The sequence below is a fragment of the Cloeon dipterum genome, chromosome 2, assembly GCF_949628265.1.
Source record: "Cloeon dipterum chromosome 2, ieCloDipt1.1, whole genome shotgun sequence".
Lineage (NCBI taxonomy): Eukaryota > Metazoa > Arthropoda > Insecta > Ephemeroptera > Baetidae > Cloeon > Cloeon dipterum.
In genome coordinates this window covers 21,897,789-21,918,161 of record NC_088787.1, presented here as the reverse complement: position 1 = coordinate 21,918,161, position 20,373 = coordinate 21,897,789, and the positions used below count along the sequence as shown (strand labels likewise).

The window sequence follows — 20,373 nt, the reverse complement described above, 5'->3', positions numbered from 1 at the left end:
CCTCTATCTTAACTATCACTTGATGCCTTATTCCAAAATTAAATAACTATTTGTTTAAATAAAATTCAAAACGAATAAAAAAGTCCATCGTTGTAATGTTTTCAATTGTTTCAAGGGGGTGAAATATAGCAATTTGGGGTGTCGGATAAACATCCCCTAAATGCTTCAGCTGTTCAGGGAAGGTCGAGACGAGTGGTGTGTGGTTTTTGCAATTCTGATGGTTAGAACCCGAGATTTGGAGTTGACAAATTGCTAAACATGAAAAGTCTTAAAAAATCATGTTTTTCGAGTTTCGAAGTGGAATTTCTCGAAAGCTACAAATAGCACCACTCTGAAATTTTCCGTAAAGATCACACATGTCATGAGGCTACTTAAAAGCACATTTTTTCAAAATTTCAAAATCCTAAGCTTATTTCCAATGATTTAATTAAACATAAAAATTAACAGTAGTTACCTTTGACCATGATCTAGGAAAGCAAATTTGAAGGTATTTCAATTGGGCTTGGTGAGAGGAATCCAAAGAGCTCTTTGTATTTGAAAATGCACCACGGGGAGATGAGATACAGAGTTTCCAAAATTGCCCCGTAAAACCAGAAAAAATGAATATTTTGTCGGACAACTTTTATGACGCAATCTAACATTTGGTCCCTATGTTGCCATTTTTCTCCTCCCCGCACCGAAGTCTTATGGCAGAAAATAGTTTTTGGACTAAAAATGACCATAAACAATATTAAATAGATTTTCTTTTGAGCACATATTATGAAGCTTGATTTCATCAATTAAATCCGAAAATTCCGTTGATCAACGAAATTTTTATCCAGAGTAGAAGATTTTATGCATAAACAAAATGGCTTGAAGGTTTATCTTTCGTTCTCATTTGACGATACTCAGAAAAAATTGTATAAATTTCACAGCCCTCGTCAAAATCAAGCGAAAAAAAACTCAAAATGCTGAATGTTCCGTAGTTTAGAATGATGCTGCGTTGGAAATAGGCTTGGCGTCTCTGAAGAGATGGAAATTGCTTTCAGTTCCGCCGATGCTGAGCATCCCGAACCAACTGGAGGCGGCCTACGTGGGTCAGGACGTGTCCCTCGAGTGCCACACTGAAGCCTACCCCACCTCGCTCAACTACTGGATCACCGAGCGCGGCGACATGATCGTGTCAGGTGAGCGAGACGCCCAATTGGCACGCAAACACCAAAAACGCAATTCCGCCACCCCTGAAACGAGAAAAACAACGGGGTGTTTTTTTTCCTGAACATTGCCTCGCGGAATGGATGGAGCTAAATTGAATATTTAAAATAAGAGACTATCCAAAGAAAGTGCTGGGGAGTTGTAATCGCTAATGCCGTATATGGGAATTGAAATTACACCTCTCTAAAGAGATTTTTCACTTTAATTCAATTAATATGTACAGTCGGGAATTGCAGATAGTTTTGTGTGCAACATAATGAAGAATATTTCAGGATGATTTTGATGATATTTGGATGGTTTGAGGCAGATTTATCCATTTTTCTCCATTTTCGGAGGATTAAATGTATATTTAAAGTTACTAAAATCATGTAAAATGAGATTCTAGGAAAAAATCGAACCATCTCACTTGCGAAATTTCGCTACAGCTAAGCCTCTGTAGTTTACATACAAAATTTTGAAGAAATTTTAAACTGCCATAATTTTTTTTAAAGTGGTTGAATCATACAATAAATTTAACAGATTTTAAAACTGCTCTTCAAGACAAATTAAACGATGTGCTATTTCCATACATTTAGAAAAATTCGGGAATTGCTGAAAAAGTATGGAAAAATCGCGTTCAGAATGTAACGGTTTTTGTAGTAGAGTTTTAATTTTTCTACGGCATCTTTCACAAAATCAAGCATTATTTTGATCATTTCAAATTTTTCATGCGTCATTAGAGCTACTATTGAGTCAGATAACGTTATAGTTGATTTGTTGGAAGCATCAGCAAACACACAATTTCCTTACTTGATTCATGCCAGTCGATCAGATTTCTGCATGCTGACTCAGGTCTTCTTTTTGTAATCGTATACGTCTTGCAAGACACGCTAGTTAACATGCAGAACCGCCGTGAGAGCAAATTTAATCAAAATAGACGCGAAATACATCAGCTGCAATGACACAGATTCATGACTCTACTCGTCGGCAGCAAACTGCGCGTGCGAGAGCCAGAGAGCAGTGCAGAGAGTTGTCGGCATCGGGGTGTGCAAGAGAACAGTCGTCGGTTCCGCTCCACTCGGGCTTGAGCTGGAAATTTATTTGCTCGTTAGACATTCGGTTCGTTGCCGCCGCCGCTGCTGTTCTGCTGCTGCTGCTGTTCTGCCCATGTATAAATGTAATAGACTTGCGAGCGCAATTTGCAGTCGGTACACAAATTTGACGCGAAGGCGCGCTGGAATTAATTATTAAGCACACTCACACACATGCTTGGAAAGGTGAAAATGTGATCCGCAGCTACTTACTTAACTTGCATGCCTGCTAGTCGAAAGTCGAGATGCTTTATCGCCGCCTGCGTGTTAATTTGAAACGGGCTGCGCGCCACCGGCGCTTATTTATGGATGAAACCAGCCTGGAAAGCTAATTTAGCATTTGGTAACCAAACGTGCGCACCTTATAAGACGTCGCTTCAAAACGGTTTTAATTAATTTCTAAGCAACTGGGTAATTTGAAATTATTAAAGTAGCACTGCAATTTCTTCATTTTCGAAAAAAATGAAAATTGATTTCTGAGGATTCAAATAGGTTAGGCTGCCAATTCACTCGATCGGTGGTTTTTTGTTTGAACCTAGAGCAAAGTGAGCCATAAGAAGGCCGGTTACCAATCAGAGAAGGGAGTGGTTCGCTCTTATTAGCTTTTTGGCGTAGTGATGGTAGCGCGTTGTACGTTTCCGCCGATATTTATTTTGGCACTTCTTGTTGAATTTTCAATTTTGAGTGTTCCAGCTGCCTAACCTAATTCGACTCTCAGAAATCGATCGGCACTGTCAAACATGAAATTGCAGTGCTATATCGTTGGTTCTTATAAAGGATTAAGTTCAATCAGTCTTGTTTGTTCAGTACCAGAATTTTTATCAAAATGTTTACATTCAATAAACTTGATTTATCTATTTTTATCTGCAAATCCAAGATTTAGATAAATATCACTCGCACAGTGCTTTTTAGAACACATTTTGTCACAAATTTTAAATTAAATCCAAAGATTGAATTTGATTTAAACATGAATTTGTCTAATGATTGTCTGAATTCCGTTTTTTATGAAATATAAGAATTTGTAAAACAAACACCAACGGTATAAATTTACAAATGACATTTTTTAAGGAGCATTTTCTGTCATAATAAAAAATGATCTTTGACAGAGTCTGTTGACAAAAGCCAATAATGAACAGTTGAAAAATTAGTACTCTCTTGGTGGGTAAAAAACTCGTTCGCAGTCCAATATGCAAAGCCGATGTGACGGTTGAGCATGGTTGCAGAGGAAATGAAACTCTCCCAAATAACGACGGAGAGGCAGATAACTATTGTAGCAGCGGCGGCGGAAAGCGGAGTCCGCCTCAGTTATTCCAACTGCGTGCGACAAAAGGCCGCAAACATACAACGCGGGCAAAACGGCCGAGTGGGCGCGCAACGCAAACATTAATTGACAATCACGCGTCCAACACGCGGACACATATTAATTTCAGTTTGATTCGCCGCGCGAGCGAGCCGGATTGCCGATGGCGGTTTCACTGATAAATTACAGGCTTGAGCTGTTTGTTTGTCTGCGGTCGAGAGCGAACCACGCTCGAATTTTGCTTGGCGCTTGACACGCAGAATATTTGAAAATTCATAGCAAAAGTAGAGAAAATTTAAGAAATACAAAATAATGAATTCAAGTAAAAAGCTTAAGAGAAGCTTGTGGGAAAATTGACTCAAAAGTTTGCATGCTAATCAAGCGGCGAGCATTGTCTCCTTATTATAAATCATGATTTATTACACCAGAATAAAAAATTAGCTCATAATTCGCACACCATTTGATAGATCGCAACGAGAGGGATCGAAATTAAGCGAAAACATCATCGTTTAGTTTATCGATAAATTTGGCAAAATCTCATATTTAAACTGTGCTTTGCTACTGATTTCATTAATGCACATTTTAGAGATAAATTGTTGCTAAATTTCACAATCAATAAGAGACAACAGCGCCATAGTGAAACTGACGTCTGCGCTCTTTTTAGAAGCTTTAAAACCATGTAAAAGAACTGCAATCCAAGAAATTTAAACTTTTGGCCGGAAAAAGGCTATAATAATGAATTGGCTCCAAAACTGTCTAAAAATTGGTAGTATTTTTTTGTAAAACAAAGTAGTCTAAGAAATCAAACTGTACACCTTTCTGTGATTTAAGTTTTTAAGATTAAGTAATGATTTAAAATTAACAAATTGCATCCAAATCTGAGGTCAGTTTCGAATAAACGCTAGCAATTATCCCAGCCTGTGAATAAAATCGCGTATTATGCCGAGCCGAATCAATCGAATCGCGAGCACCTTTGAACGGAATAGCTAGTTGAAATCCGATTTCCGCGTGAGAGCTCTTTTTCCGATCGGCTTTCTCTCTCTCTCGTTTCACAAGCCGGCGGCGGTGTAAACCTTCGATTATCCGGCCAATAAAACGAGGCAAAAACGAGTGAGCCGAAAAAGCAGTCGTCGTCGTTGGCAGGCATCGATTCAGACAATCAGCCGCGCAGCTCTGTGTCCGCGCCGAGATTGGTCGCAAGTCCTTTGAAGCCGAGGCGAAATTAGGCAGTATGCGCGCGCGTGTGTGTGTGCGGGGTCGGGTGTCTAAAGATCGTGCAAATTAGCCCCGTGACCGAGCACAACACAAAGACCTTGCGGGCGGGCGGGCGGGCAGGCCGAGGAGCCAGGTGAACCGGGCAAAAATGAGACAAACGCCGGAATGCGGGCTCCTCTTGCAGTGTGCGTGCGTTTGCATGACTTGCTCTGGTGAAAAGAGCACCCGAGCTAATTTGCCGCTCGCTTTTTCCCTGTCAACTACCAAGAATCGAGTTTGACTTGCCTGGATTCGAGGCCTTTGTGGTCCCTTCTCAAAATTCCCTCTAATTGTTCCTGCAATGCCCGGCGTCAAATTCTGAAATGCCAAAGTGTCTCCTTTCGAACGGAATAAAAGCAGCAAACGAATCGAGAGTGTTTGTTCAGTTGCCTTACAATCAACTCAGAATGCTATTAATCATTGAGCCGTCGTGATAGTTTCCATTGCGGAGTATCCCGTGTAGTAGTTTTCACACTGGCTTTGTCATAAATTGACTCGTAAAATCCGTTCCGCAACATCAAATTGCTTCTTCCCACCACAAACTCACAAACAGTTTCTCAAGGCGGTCAAACTGTTGCAAACTTGATTGCAACTTTTCTAATATTCCTGATCAAAACGTGAAAGAAATTAGCCTGCAATTGATAGAAATGACACCTAAAGAAATATCTTCATTAAAAATGTAAATAAGGGTGGGTGGTTGGCTAAAATATAAAAATATTTTTGGACCTGAAATGTTTAACTCAGTCAGGCTCAAAACTGAAAGTCCTGAAATTTCTGCTAAAAATACAGAATTTGATTTTTTAAATAATTTTTGTAGATCGCAAGTCGACGAGTGACTAATTTTCGTTTACTCCACGCCACATTTAAGATACATTTGGAAATATTATATGATATTAAACGATTATTAGCTTGGTTAGGATAGCTCCTGGTCCTGTAACGTTTAGAAGATCGTAAAATATATTTAACCGTCTAAAATTCACAGATTTTTTCCGGGATGGAAAAATTTTGTTAAATAGATTTATCTAAAATCAGTTGCAAATATAAAGCAATTTCACGAATTTACGCAAAAAAAAAATAACTTTCAAGAGATATTCATTCGTGTTGAAAGATTGGTGCTTGCTCATCGCCTGCGGAGAGTGAAATATAATATGGGGAATGATACGCATTGTTTGGCGCGGGGCAGCTGGAATTATTATTTCCGCCGGCGAATAAGAGGCATCGATTCACGCACAATTTTCGCCCGAGTGTGTTCGCCCGCTCGGACTCGGCGCATATAGCGGAGAGAGAGAGAGAGAGAGAGAGAGAGAGAGAGAGAGAGAGCCCATCCACGTCCACACAATCTGCAGGCCTCTTTTCTCTCGAGCGCTTTCTGCGGACCGAAAAATATATAATAAAAAGCATTCCCGGGGGATTTGGCCGGCTGCATTCAGCCAGTGAATATTTTTAATATGCTCCATTTCATTCCGCTGTACAAATGAAATTTATTTCGGACCCACGCTTGACTGCATAAAAGGATTCCCCTCTGGCGGGCATTGTTCCTCGCCCATGCGATGGCCCTGGCACCCATATAGGTAGGTGGCATTACAGTTGTTGTAACTCATTGCAGGCGACAAGTACGAGATCTCGTCGGCTGACTCGTCGTACAAGAAGTACATGCGTCTCAAGATAAAGGGCGTCTCGAGGAGGGACTTCGTCTCGTACAAGTGCGTTGCCAAAAACTCGCTCGGTGAAACTGATGGAGTCATCAAACTGGAGGGTGAGTGTATGCACGCTTCTCGCTTCTCACGCCGCTAATTTCTGCCAGCCGCGTGCAGCCGCGCATGAAATATTGCTGCGTGCTCACGAGAGCGTCTCCATCCTCTGCTGCTGATGTGAGACAAAGGGAATGCAGACAGACGCTGCATCAAACTGTCGCCACGATAGTTGTACTCAAAGACAACTTTTTATTGAATTATTCGTCTTCGCTTTTCAATCTGAATAATTTCTTATTAAAATTCTGTGTTGAAAGTTAACATTAAGTGGGGTAAATATTTTTGGCTTTACCGAAACTCTCTGCGGCTTTTGCCTACTGTGTGTGAACAATGAGAAATTTACCTTTTAATATTTAAAGTATGGATTATTTTTTGTAAGAATGTAAAATCTAGAATTCTAAAGTCTTCCTCTTATCTGCAATAACTGCATTTCCTATCGGTTTTCAGCGTTTGATTTGATGGAACCGAAATATAAGTTTCAACTTATTTTCTTGGACTGAACACTTTCGATAATCCATAAAAATGCATGATTTCCACGTTTCAAAATAAAGTTTTTATACTAAATAAAGTAATTATTTGAGAGGGCCAAAGGGGGGTACAACCAATTAATTTATGTAATACAATATATATTCAACACTGTGGCAATTTTATTCCAAAAAATTAACCACCCACAAGATTTCTGGACAGGATTTAAAAAAAAATATGAACTTAAGAAATGTTCCGCTAAATTTTTAAATATCATTTGGAACACTCCAATCAACGTGACAGGTGAAGTTAGTTCCATGAGTAACCAGGTCACCCACGTGTCCTTTGAGGGGAAATCATCTGGCATAAATGAGAGCCAATTTTATAAACAATATGCCATTGATTTTTCATTTCATAATTGGCTCTTATTAATTAATGGCAATTTAAACTGACTCTCTCCCAGAATGCACGCGGGATAGCTGTTATTGACGGTTAAAAGGCACAACCTAAGCTTCACCAAGGAAAATTCTACATTTTAAATATATTTGCGTGTTACTTGAATGATTTTTATTGCACTTAAATTATAAGAAGTGTATATTTAAATCCCTTTTATTGACCTATTTGATATTGGTGAACTAACAATAAGAGGCTTTGAAAGAAAAATTCATCAAGTGATTTGACATGAAAATTGTTTTAATATAGTTGTTCCCAGATATTCCGGTATATGGTTTTTTATAAAAAACTGCCTGATTTTTTTTAAGAAATCAGTCATCTGCCTACAGTAAATTCGTGGAAATCGATTATTATTATACTTATCGTTTTAAGTGAGTAAGAATCAAGCGGCTATTCATTGATAGTAGTTTGGCAAAAAAATCAAATTTGTTGAGCGTTAAGAATTTGAATCATTTTCGATTATACTTCTCAAAATAATCAAATATGTATAATAAACAAAGCAATAAAAAATCTATTATATTTTCGCATTCTTAGAATATCCATTTTGTTTGAAAATTGTAAAAAAATGGCTCATAAATAAAATAGATGCCAATATATTCACGAAATGGCAGGAGTTTTTGAAACGTGACCATGATTCATGCTAATAGGAGCGCAAAGTGAAAGGGTGCATTTTTCTTTCTGTCCGGCAGAAATCCCGGCGCCGTCGACGTCGACCACCTCGACGCCGGAGCCAGTTACCAGCAGATCAGGTGAGCGAGATTTATCTGGGCCGCTTTTCACGCCGTTGCGCTGTGCGGGCCAAAGTGCAGTTTAATTGGTGCGAATCGCGCGCGGGGCCAATTGCTCTTGGTGCGAGCGGCGAGGCGAGGCGAGGCGAGGCCCCCGAGGCGAGATAAATTTGCGCTGCGAGCCGCCCGTCCGCCACTCTCGGGCAATTTGTGCCTTTTCTTACCGCAGCAGCCAGCCGACCAGATTTATCTGCCTTAATGTGGCATAAAAGGGCCTCCGCGCCGACGCCGCCAAATTTATTCGCCACTCGCGTTAAATATTTCACAAATTATGCGCTTGGCGCCGTTCCACCTCCTCGCGAGCGCGCCGCTTAATTGCCCGCATTCGCGCCGAATTAAGAAAGCGCGCCTCTGCCGTGAATCATTTTTACTCTCTCCGAGACACGTACTTGCTCTTCGCGTATTTTATCGACGGCAATATTTGTTTGATGGTTAGCTTAAACAAACAAAATATGATCAAACGGGAAATAAATTCAATCAAATTTCTTAAGTTGTTTTCATAATATAAATTTAAAAATTGTTTTTTATGATAAATTATTTAATCAAATAACGTAAATGCTGTCTCGATCTTACAATTAGGAATTGATTAGCACAGTCAAAATTGAAATTTAAAGTCTTTTACTCAAGAGCATTTAATTTTTCAAACGGATTAACAAAGTTGTAATGCCATAAACGAAAGATTTTAAACATCTTTTGGCTTCTAATTATTATAATTGCTAACCTTTCCCAGTCAAATTTTTCAATTTTTCGTACTGCCATAATTATTTTTTATATATTGCTGCTTGGTGAAATTTAATTAGTTGTATTAAATGTTATTTAAATATCTCATTGTGTCACCAGTGTATGCTTTGTTCCATCCTGCGCCTACACATGTTTACTGTAAAATTTGCCTTAGCGAAATAATGAGATGGTGTGGTGTATTTTTCATCAAAATACCTGAAAAAAATATCAGCTAGGAAAGCTTACGGGAAAACCCAACAGACAATTTTTTAGCCAGTGTAGAGCTTAAAATACTGTTGGAAAAAAATTCTAAATAAACGTCACTAACGCTTTAAAAGCTAAATAAATAAAGGGATATTCTTGAATGAGGCTGGTTCCAGATTTTTTGTGAATTTCTGATCGTTGGAGGAATGCCCATCTAATTATCATTATTAGAAAAAGGCATATTATTTAATATTTGAATTTGTTCCCGAAAAAAATAATATCCTCAAAAAGCGTTTTTAATCAATATAATATTATTTGTTTTATCTAATCTAGACAGTACTACATTACATTTTTTATGTTAAGAACCTGAAAAAAATAGATCTAAAACTCTATATATTATGAACGTTTAACCTATAAAACACAAGATTTTGCTTTTTTTAGAAACTTTTTTCTCGGAAAAATGCACCACAAAAGGAAAAACACTGCTCATAAATTTATGGCATTAATCCCATCATAAAATTAATTTTTACAATATCTCTTTCTAAATCATAGAACTCAACAAATATGAAACTAAATATGATTACGAGATTCGAAAATTGTCCTGATGGTTTTTTTAGCTCCTTAGGTGCTAAATAATTTTCTGGTCTTTAATCTATCGGAAAAATATTTCTTTTCAATAAAAACCATAAGAAATGATAGCCGGCTGTTTTTTTCGTGGTCCTAAAAATATGTAATTAAAAGCATTATTTAATGAAATTTTGTTAATTAAGTCATAATTATGTAAAACATAAAGTATTTGCAGATTTTTTTCTGTAAACGCGCACGTCTGGTCTAAGAATTAAAAAATCATGATTTCTGTCGATCATATTATTTTCCTGGCTTTAATCTAGTTTGTTTTATTTGCGCAAAATTTCTTGTACGTATTTTTACCCCCTTTGACCCTAATGAGAAAGAAAAGAGCGCAAATCGTCGGTGGCAGGCAGTTGCTAATGCGTCTCGAGAGTCGAGATATGTCGAGGGATAGTCTTGTTTTTTCTTTTCCCCCAGCCGCTGCTCCTGCTCTGTCGGAGCGCGTGCGACATGATGTACGAGCGGCTGATCATTTTTCGAGTGATTGACTTGCCTCAAGGAGTAGCCTTCGAGGCCAATATTTTAATCTCCACTTGCGAAACGTCTCCTTTTCTATTTTTCTTCCGCAGATTGACAAATGGGCCTCCCCAGGGGGACGGAAGTAACTTTTCCGGCCACCACGCGCTCCCTCAAGTCTTTTTCCTCAACGGCGCGCACTCCAATTTTCGCGAATGCAAAACTTTTCCGGCCGCGCGCGCCTGTCACTCGGCAAGAATTAATGGCGGTTTTATTGGTTTTAAACCCTCGTTGCTGGGCTGCATTAGTAATGAATGGACGCGTCGAAAGTGCTCCTCTTTCTTTTGCATTAATATCGTTATTACCGCCGTCGCGTGCCACTTTTCCAGTCGGGCTAATAGCCTCTTATTCGCTCCGAAAATAAAAACAATGGCTCGTAGTTGTTGTTTTCCGCGCGTACGACTGGGAACTGAGACAACGAAAAAATTCAGCAGTCTCCGAGGAGCGTAGCCGCGTTTAACCCAGGCTTTTAGCTGGAAATGGGGGCACCTTGACATTCGTTTTTAGCCGAGCTGATTTTGTTTTGTGACGCATTTTTGTGCACGGCTATCTCTGTGTTCCGGGAGGCAATCAAGTCAGCCCAAGAAAAAGGCAAGAGAAAGGTTTTTTGCGAGAAAGTGGTCTGCTGTAATAAATCTTTCTTGAGAGCATTTATAAAGATTTCAATCAGACAAAACGCTTAATTATGTTTCAAATACATGTGTAAAGTGTTATTTTGTAAGCAGAGGACATGGGAGTGATCTTAGAGGGTTTCAAATGAAATTCAGATTACGTTGACCCTCTGATAAAGTTAAAAATTCGTAAAATTGCATAATTTTTGCTTAAAAAGAAGTCTGTTTTCTGATTAATAACCAATCTTGGAGATTTCTAAGCACTTGCATTCTAGGGATGAGAAAGAGGTCTGGTTGATCAGGGTGAATATGAGTCATTTTTATCTGTTTTATAACTGTTCAATTGGTCGCGTCATCAGCTTTTAACCTGCGAAAAGGCATTTTTTAAATTTTTGATGCAATTGAAAAGAGATTGAAGGGTTAATGTCACCTTTTGACTGCTTTAGGGTTATGCAGGGGAGGTTATGAAGAGTAGAGCGATATGCAGATTTTGTAAATCAAATTCTTAGAAACTTAGATTAGGCGAAAAACGTATTTTTCTTTTGGAAGCCGTGTGTCAACTAAATCTGGAGTTTTAACATATATACAAATACAAAAAAGCAAACCGTTCGACTCGTGTTCCCATCTTATGATGCGCTGAAGTGGTTTTAAGGCGTGTAACACTTAATTCCGTTATGCTGTCAGGTGCAATCAATAAAAAGTGGACAAAAAGTCATTTTCAATCTTGCCAAACCCTGCTGCAACTCAAATATAAAAACTATGTTCACTCTCTTCTGTTTCGAGGTCGCGGAAAGCAGTCGCGGCAGAGACACAGGGCCAAAAACGACGTGCTCGACCCTCGCAGAACAGGTAAGTGAGCATTTGCCCTCCCCGCTTTGTCGAGGCTAAACACCCGCCTGGGGCGCCACGTGAAATTGCAGAGTACGAGTACGATGACAACAGCTCCGAAGACCCGAGTAGCCCCTACTACGGCAGCGACTCGGCCTGCGCCTCGGCGTCGTTGAGTGCCCTTTGCACGTGGACCGCTGTCGTGCTGTTTGTGCTGCACAGGTGACCCCTCGTTGACCCCTAGAATCGGGAATACGCCATCGACCAAACAGAGCAGCGAACTTTGCATATCACAAGTGATAAATTGACTTTATTTCGAGAAACTCTCGTTTTTGAAGAGGAACATTAGAGTGTAGTGCGCCAAAAATGCATAATTATTATAACCAATCAAGCTGACCATCAAAATCATTAACCTAATAGAAATTAAACGGATGTATTTAACGCCATCAACTCTAACCAGAAAGTCACTTCCAGAGAGCAGGGCTTGCGGTCGTGCCAGATTCTTTCACGGCTTCAAACATCAATGACTTTCCCATATAACCAATTGTTCAAATTTGGTGCAGAAAAATAGTCATTCAACCTTTTGTATTATTTGTCAACATTTTTTTATTTAATTAGGGGAGCGCACCATTTAATTGAAGATCAGTCATAAAGGGAAATACGTCTTGGAGGGATGGAAACTAATGTTTGTAAAATTTTCGGATCAAATGGTTTAAGGTAATGTGGATATTAGAGATGGCCAAAGGCTAGTTATAAGCATTAGTTGCCGGATGGTTTAACTTTCAAGAGATGGCATTCGACCAATTGATCCGGATCGTTGTTTGAAGAAATGGAACAAACAGCAAGAGTGCTATATGGTGAATTTGTGGAGCCCTTCTATTTATTGATAAAAACTAACTGATTTGTTTCTGCACCAACCCCTTTTTAGTTTTACTGTACATATAATATACATAGAACGCGTGTACTTCTCTCCACGCCAGGCACATAATGCTCAAAAGTGTAATCCCGGAAAGCCAGAGTTGGGCAGTTGGGTGTCGTGTGTCCGCAACTTGTGCTCAAGATTCTCGGCAGCAAACTTGCAGGGCTTAATCGCGGGGTGTCCCGTCGAAAAGTTTGGCCGAATATCGAGGCTAATCTGGCACGACGCTCTAGGTGTGTAATTAACCTGCTCACAAGAGACACAGCAAGCAAATCTCTTCAAGCTGCTTTCCAACCGTGTTTGTAAACTAGGCCCAATAAAGGAGGACTGGCAGAGAGTCGAGTGCCTTTTTTTCGTCTCCACCCCATCCCCGATCATTTTCGTCCCCAGCATGCTTTTCTATTTCCGTACGTGTGTGTACTTTTCAGCCGCAGCCGATGGAAAAGAATCTTCCCGCGGCCCATTGATTGGTTGTGCGTGCGTGTGTGTTGTCTTTAGAGATTCCTCGCACGTTTATCCCGTCATAAATCAATAGCAGAGCCGCAGTTTTGGCTTTTGCTGTTTTGCTGCTCTGCTCCTCGCCCCCAGGTGCCTCGAATTCTGGATAAATTTATATCTGGCGATGCAAAAACTCGCTGTCCAACACCACTGCGATAAATAGCTGGCAATAACGCGCCCTCTCGATTACACAGCTGCGCAAAAACTATGGATCCCTGGATGTTGCTAAATTTCTTGCAAGCTGAATGGCTTGTGGGACATTTTAAATTGAATAGGAAATTTTAATTTCTTCTGGTGACGATGGTGCCTCTTCCGGCCAATCAGCAAGAGCAGCAAGCAGCAGAAGATCTGTGGTTAGCTCGTCTCTGAAGTTTGTTACTGTTTGCTACTAGAGGCGCGCTGGACAACGGCGTTGCTTTCAATTTATGTTAAAGCTTAAAATTGCCAATTTTCTAGGCTTTTAAGCTTCTGTCAATAAATACACATGGATGGATATACTGGTAAGGTTCTAAAATATACATATTTAGCCCGGCAAAAGCCAATACATTGAGCTAATCTGTTCTGTTTTCTGTCCTTATAGGTTTTGCATGCAATTTTTAAAAATATCTATGTAAAAGAAGTTTTATAGAAACCTTCTAAATTTGGCAGAAATTGATTTACAGACTGAATCACCAACAAAAGAAAAATTTGGCTTGAACAGCAAATTTCAAATCTCTTACTAAATTTTGCATTATTTGTCTTAACACACATTTCTATTTATGAAACATTTTATTTTTTAAGTAAAAGTGTAACATTTTACGTTTTTTAAGGACACATTTCTGCGTTCAGACTGGATATTAATGATGACTGAGCGCAAACACAGATGTTGTTGCGCTCCACAGAAACAAATCCAGCAAAACATTAGCCAAAAGTCGTTTATTTTTCTGCTCGGGCTAGTCTGATGATGTTTTACCGATTTCGGACAAGATGAAAAATGCCGACAACGCTGCGAGAGGGAGAGAGACAGAGAGAGTTTTAGTTTATCTGCTATTGAGTGGTCCCGTGGGAGGGAATGAGAAGCAGCAATGGACAAATTAAGCCGCCAGGCAAGTGAAAGCGAGCGATCCGCTCATTTTTTGGCTCTCGTCAGAGCTCGTAAGTGCTTTCTTTCGTCGATATCGCCGTTTTGCCAGCGAGAATTTATCAAAAGCCGTCCGATAATATTTCATATGATCCGCTCGGTTTTATCGGGAACATAAAACCGGATTTGCCGAGAAAAGATCGATCTGCCTTATATTTTTCACGAGAATATATAAAATCGTTTTATTTTTTGCTGTTGATATGTCTGACAGAGCAAAGTCAAAATCACGCGAAGAAAAAGATTTTTCGTGTTCACGGTGTCAATAGTTTTTTTGGGTATTGTTTTTTTTCGTTGAATTAGTTAGTTTTAGTTGGGTTTATTCTAGGGCTAAAAAATTGTTGGCTGAAATAAGATCTTGATCAAATTATTAGCTATAAAATTTTGCTCTTCAATGTGCAATTATCAAAAAGAGCCTTGCAATATTTCAATTTTTGGTAATTTCTTTCCGAAATTTGCAGCACTTCCTGATCTTATTTTCTAGGCAGATTTAGATTTCTCTCGTCGGGACCTATCCAACGGTTTATTACACTTTTTGTGGAAACTCTTCACCAGATTACAAGTAGGGAAACTGCCTTCGCCATTTGAAAGCTTGCACTTTTTTGTATTTTTAAGTAAAATTATTTGGATGCAGGAGATTTATGTGAAAATTCCAACGGTTGCTAATTTAATTTTCAATTCCTTTAAGTGCTCACGATTGATGGGTCCAGTCTTTTATTTCAAGCATCCTAAAAATTAAATTAGATCTCTTGTTGTTCTCTATTTAGCATGAACAGATTATTTCATAATCAAAACTAATATAATGAACAACTAATGAGAGGCAGAAATGAAAATAAATGAATGAAAAATGGCTTTCGTAGAATATGCAGAAAAATAGGATACTCTGATAAAGAAAGCTAAAATGTTTAATTTGTTTACTTGGACCTATGCTTCCGGTTTCTTTAAATTACAAAATTCGTGCTAATTTCATGCCCACTTCTGTTTAGCAAGCAACAGAAAAATTAACCTTGCAGCCCTAATAATTATTTATCGTCATATGTATTCTGTGCCCCGCATGGGAGATGCTCAAGCTTTATCACTCAGGAATGCAAGAGAGATGTGCCGTTGCCGCGTACATCTGGCGGTGGTTTTATTTTATTCAGGCTGCATGATCGACAGTAATACAATTCGTGCCACGACTGTCTATTCGCGCGGCGATTGATGCTTGCCGGCGCACCGCATCTGGCCGTGCGTGCACCGCGTGCCAAGCGCTCCAACCAACTCCCACCCCCGGCCGCCCCCGCGTCGCTGGCTGGCTCGCTCTCGTAATTAGATGACACACACACATACTCTCTCTCTCTCTCTCTCTCTCTCTCTCTCTCTCTCTCTCTCTCTCTCTCTCTCTCTCTCTCTCTCTCTCTCTCATCGCACACACCGTGGGCAACAGTTGGCCCTCATGCATGCAGCCTGCCTCTTTCTCCATAAACACCAGCTGCCGCCAAGACCGTTTGATAATGAGCTTGTTAACAGTTGCCGCTGCCGCCGCCTCCACGCCTCTGCTGCTAAATGTAAAGCAAATAAACTCTCGGATGGGAAAATGAGCTCCCTTTCCAAACAGACCCGCTGACGAAACGCAAGCAGCTGAGCCCCGCGAATAATATTCACAAGTTGTTTCTTCTTCTTCTTCTCGCGTGTCTTGCGGCGGAGCACTGGCCCGTGTCGACGTAAACGAGCTCAAAGTGCGAGTGTTGCGGGGTCTCGGAAATTCCCTTATCCTGTCTGCTTTGTTCCTAGGACTTAAATTAGTTGATTGTATGCAAAATATTCTTTTTCAAAGATTTTTAAAAGGAATAATGAAGCATTTTTATGAAATTATTATTTATCTAAACTAATTGAGACCATCGACTATTTTTGTGAGTTCAGTTTTCATTAATATGCATCACATATGAGCACGAGTTATGTGATTTTAAGACCCTCAAGCCACAGTTACATCCTAATTCAATTAGAAAATCGCCAAAACTCGTCTAAATCACCTCACAACTTAAGTTTCTTTTCAAATCAACTTATATTTTCAAAAACCCTAATTATACAGGTGATTTTTGACAAAGATTTTAAGTTATTTTATCTGGATATCTAGTAAAATATGATTTGGTACAGTAAAAATTCAAAATAAAAAATCCTTCAAAATTTACAGCGCTTGATGAACACATTTTCTTGGCAGATTTCAATTCCTCACGTCGAGATCTATCCAACGGTGTATGACAATTCTAGGGGAAAATTTTTGTTCTGATATAAAATCAGATTTCAAGCAGAAAGACGATACTCACCATTTGAAAAGTATGCAATCTTTGCAGCCACTTTCTCAAAAGTATAGGGCGCTACACCTAAGTCAATTTTCGCTAATCTTTTAGGATTGGTGTATGTATTGGCAACAAGAATTCCCTATGATTTTACAGCATGAATGCTCTTATAGTCTTAAAGATGTTAAAATCCCGATGCTATTTTGTAGAAAAGGCGCATGCCAAGTGCAGGGTATGCATCCCGCTCTGCAGACGTGTCGAACGTGTTGCATACCAGTTTTTGCTCTCGCTTCTGCTACAATTTTTTTACACTCGCTGCGCTCTTGTAAAACAAAGAGTGGGTGGGTGTAGCAGTAAAGTTTGAGATCAACTCTCCGTCCCCTGTCACGACAACGCTCGCACTTCCTTCGAGAGCTAGGTACTCGCTTTCCTCTTAATAATCTGTCCGTGCTGCCAAGTTGCAAACTTTGCTCCGGTTTTCTTTCTACTTTCATTGGCACGTCGGTTTTTCCGGTGCCGTGGGCGCTTAAAACTTTTGATTGATTGACGTCGGGACAAATTCACAATCGATACTCTTAGCTTGCAATGCAAATTTTGGATCTTCTGGTGGAAAGGAAAAGAAGAAGTGGTCACCGCAACAAGCAGCGGAAACGAGCAAGAAACTAAATTATTTCAGTCGAGCGGCCGGCTGAATAATGGCCGGCAGCGGTGGCAGCAGCGAGAGCAATTTCGTCGTCAAAATGTGTACAGCTGCGGTGTATTTTTTGCTCATCCGCCTTTGTTCCTCACCGACCGGAGCCGAGACGAAAGAAGAAGTGATTTATGGAGCAGCTCATGTGTGTACAAGTCAACAAAGGCTGGCTGTCCACTGCCAAATTGTTTCCGACCTTCGAAACCCGATAAAGGGTGCAGGAAGCAGCGAAAAATGGCCCAGTGCCGATCCTATAATTGCGCCTTGTTAAACTTGCAGTGCACTGCCGACTAAATGTCTTTTCCTTCCCTTATATAATGCTGAATCATTACGGCAGCTGGAACGTTTTTTTCTGCTAGGAGTGTGAAAGTTTAAGTTTGACTGAATTTTACTTGCTGATCGTGGCGGAATTTTGATCCAATCACTGCGACATTGGTTTGATTCTCCACCTGTGGCAGCTATGGAGAACAGTTCCTTTTGCTCTGCAAATAGGCACAAAAGGCTTAAACTAAAAGAAATTAGAATATTAAAAATAGAAACAGTCTAAAATTTACAGCTCTATTTATAATTCTGCGGCTATTAGTGCATCGTAAAAATATTGGCAAATTCGGAAGGCTGATAAATTTCATTAATTTAATTGACAGATATTTTTCGTATTATGGGAAATACATCTTTCCTTAATATTCTGGAAAATTGACTCGTATATTCAAGCAAGTTGATTTGAGCCGCAAAAAAATTGAAATTGCCAAAATAATGTATGATTTTGTGTAAAATATATTAGCAAAAAATTAAAACTCTACTAAAAGCCGTTTATTTCTGTTCGTGGTTTTCCCAGAACACTTCTGTTAGTAGATTTTTGAAAATCAGGAACCGCTGCGAAATTGCACAAAATTAACTATCTTGCTAAGCAGATTTAAAAAGTTTATTGAAATACGATCACTATTCAATACATTATGTGGCAGTTTAAACTTTTTCTTAATCTTGAATTTTCAAATACGGAGGATTTCCCTGTTATAAAAAAATGAAGTTTATTGTATTGATTACTGCCCTAATTTCCATTAAATTAAAATATTCTTTACATAAAATTGAAATATTTCTCATTCTCAGAATTAATTTTTTAAATTACTTCATAATTTTTATACTTACGATCAAATAGGATTGATATTTATGCATGAAATATCATAGCTCAATATTTGCCTGCCATAATACCCTTATAAATTAGGTCTAAATCAAATTGATTATTCAAATAAGATTTTTACATTTTCCTGGCGGCATGATAGTGCCGAAATTTATGCGGCGTCGTTTGAGGGCGCAATTTAGCAAAGCCGTCCTATTCTCCCATCCTTAAGTGCGGGTGGGAGAATGTGCATCACTTCTTAAAATGCATCTTCGGGAGCGGACAAGACGCGTGGCAAAGCCGCTTATCGGAGTTGTGCGCGCGAGGCTCGATTTACGACAGACAAGTGAAAAGTGGCTCGTTTATCGGCACTATTGAGTGCGCAACTCTTTCTTTAACGGCCGTGCCGACTTTACGATGACTGCGTTCTGCGGCGGCGGTGGCGGCAGCGGGCGAAACTCAATTTATCGCCCCGAGAAGAAGCACAAGAAGCGAGCAATGATAAGCGTTTATTATATTAGACGCGGCATTCTCGCTTTCCTTATTTTTAGCATGCATCCTGCGGCTGGGGAGAAGGAAAAATCAGCAGCAAGACGGACCCTTTTATGATTTTTTGGCCCGACTGCTGAGCTGTTTATCTGCGTTCATGAGTAAATTTTTGTAATTTGGACAAACGCAAAAAATTCGTCAACAGCAAGCTGCTATCTTGTTTCAAACACAACACGCTTTTTGGTTTCCTGACTTTCCCATTCTCCGCAATCCACTGATCACACTTTTGGCAGTATAAAATTAAATAGTGAGAACGTTTAGAAACCGATTTCATCTAAATTATTATCCTCAAAATCAAAATTATAAGGCAGATTAACTTGTGCAAAGTCACAGATTAAAATAATCGACCATTTAGAGCAAAAATCGATAGATTTTTTCTGTTCATTGTCAAAACCTTTAAAAAATAACTAACAAATTGAAAAAAGACAATTTTTTCTGAATGGAATACACATTGAGAACTGATAACTTATTTTGCTAATTAAAAATAGACAAGCTTCATTGGGCTTTGTTTTACAGATAAATTTAAGAGATTTCGTCAGCAACTAACAATCCGCAACGATTTTCATATCAGCAATGCTCACAGCTAGCTTCTCGTCGACCAGGGCTGAGGTAGAATGTGTTTTAGTGTCACAGACCAAAAAAAGTTTCGGGGGCAAAAGTTTCACGGGCGCGACGCAGTAATTTCGCCGGTGCGCGCGTTTTCAGATGCGTGTGCGAGCAAAAAGTGTCGCGGCAAAGTGATGGATGCGTCTTGCGAGACCGAAACACACACCAGCCGCGACGAGACCCTCGCAGCAGCAGCAGCAGCAACCTTTCCCCTCCCCAGCGAGCTTCTGGACCCGCGGCAAAAGAGATGACCGATGGACCGATGTATTAGAGCTAGCTATAAATTAGCTAATGATGAACTCCACTGACAAAATTTACTGTGCTGCCTTTTTATGTTTTTAAATTTTTTTAATCATAATAATATTTTTAAATAATTATTAATATTAATAATTCCTCAGCTTTAAATATTTTTTGTTTATTGAATCGAAAAAATGTGGTTATTGATTTTGCTGTGCTGAATTTAAGATTACAATTATTTAATTAATTCAAGTAATATTAATGTAAGTACGAAGTTGAATTATTCTCTGACTTTAAAATAAAAATAGGAATTTTAATTCTGTGATTTGCGAAATGGTTGTAATTTATTTCATAGCATAAAACCAATTCGAAAAGAATTGTAATTTGGACTTTTCCAATTGTTTCTCATTAACCTTCAGGTTTTTATTGAAATTAAACGACATATATAACATTAGGAGATAATCCGTTAGTCTCAAAATATTCAAAATACAGTCCTCATATCATTGAGACATCGATTCGTTTTTATTTAGGTCTCTTGATCGTACATTTAAGCCATACTAATTTTGGTTCATTGTT

At 39.2% G+C, this 20,373-nt stretch overlaps 1 protein-coding gene across 2 annotated transcripts in view; it reads left to right on the top strand.

The window, feature by feature from the left end:
* The window catches only part of LOC135936067 (lachesin-like), a 69,462-nt gene extending 56,422 nt beyond the window's left edge, over positions 1–13,040 (top strand). For both annotated transcript variants that reach the window (XM_065478749.1, XM_065478750.1), the window contains 5 exons: positions 1,029–1,166; positions 6,425–6,574; positions 8,177–8,236; positions 11,740–11,805; positions 11,877–13,040. In XM_065478749.1, the coding sequence (XP_065334821.1) occupies positions 1,029–1,166; positions 6,425–6,574; positions 8,177–8,236; positions 11,740–11,805; positions 11,877–12,010 (548 nt within the window). In that variant the 3' untranslated portion in view covers positions 12,011–13,040. The remainder of the gene's footprint in view (positions 1–1,028; positions 1,167–6,424; positions 6,575–8,176; positions 8,237–11,739; positions 11,806–11,876) is intronic.
* Positions 13,041–20,373: the final 7,333 nt, after the last annotated feature.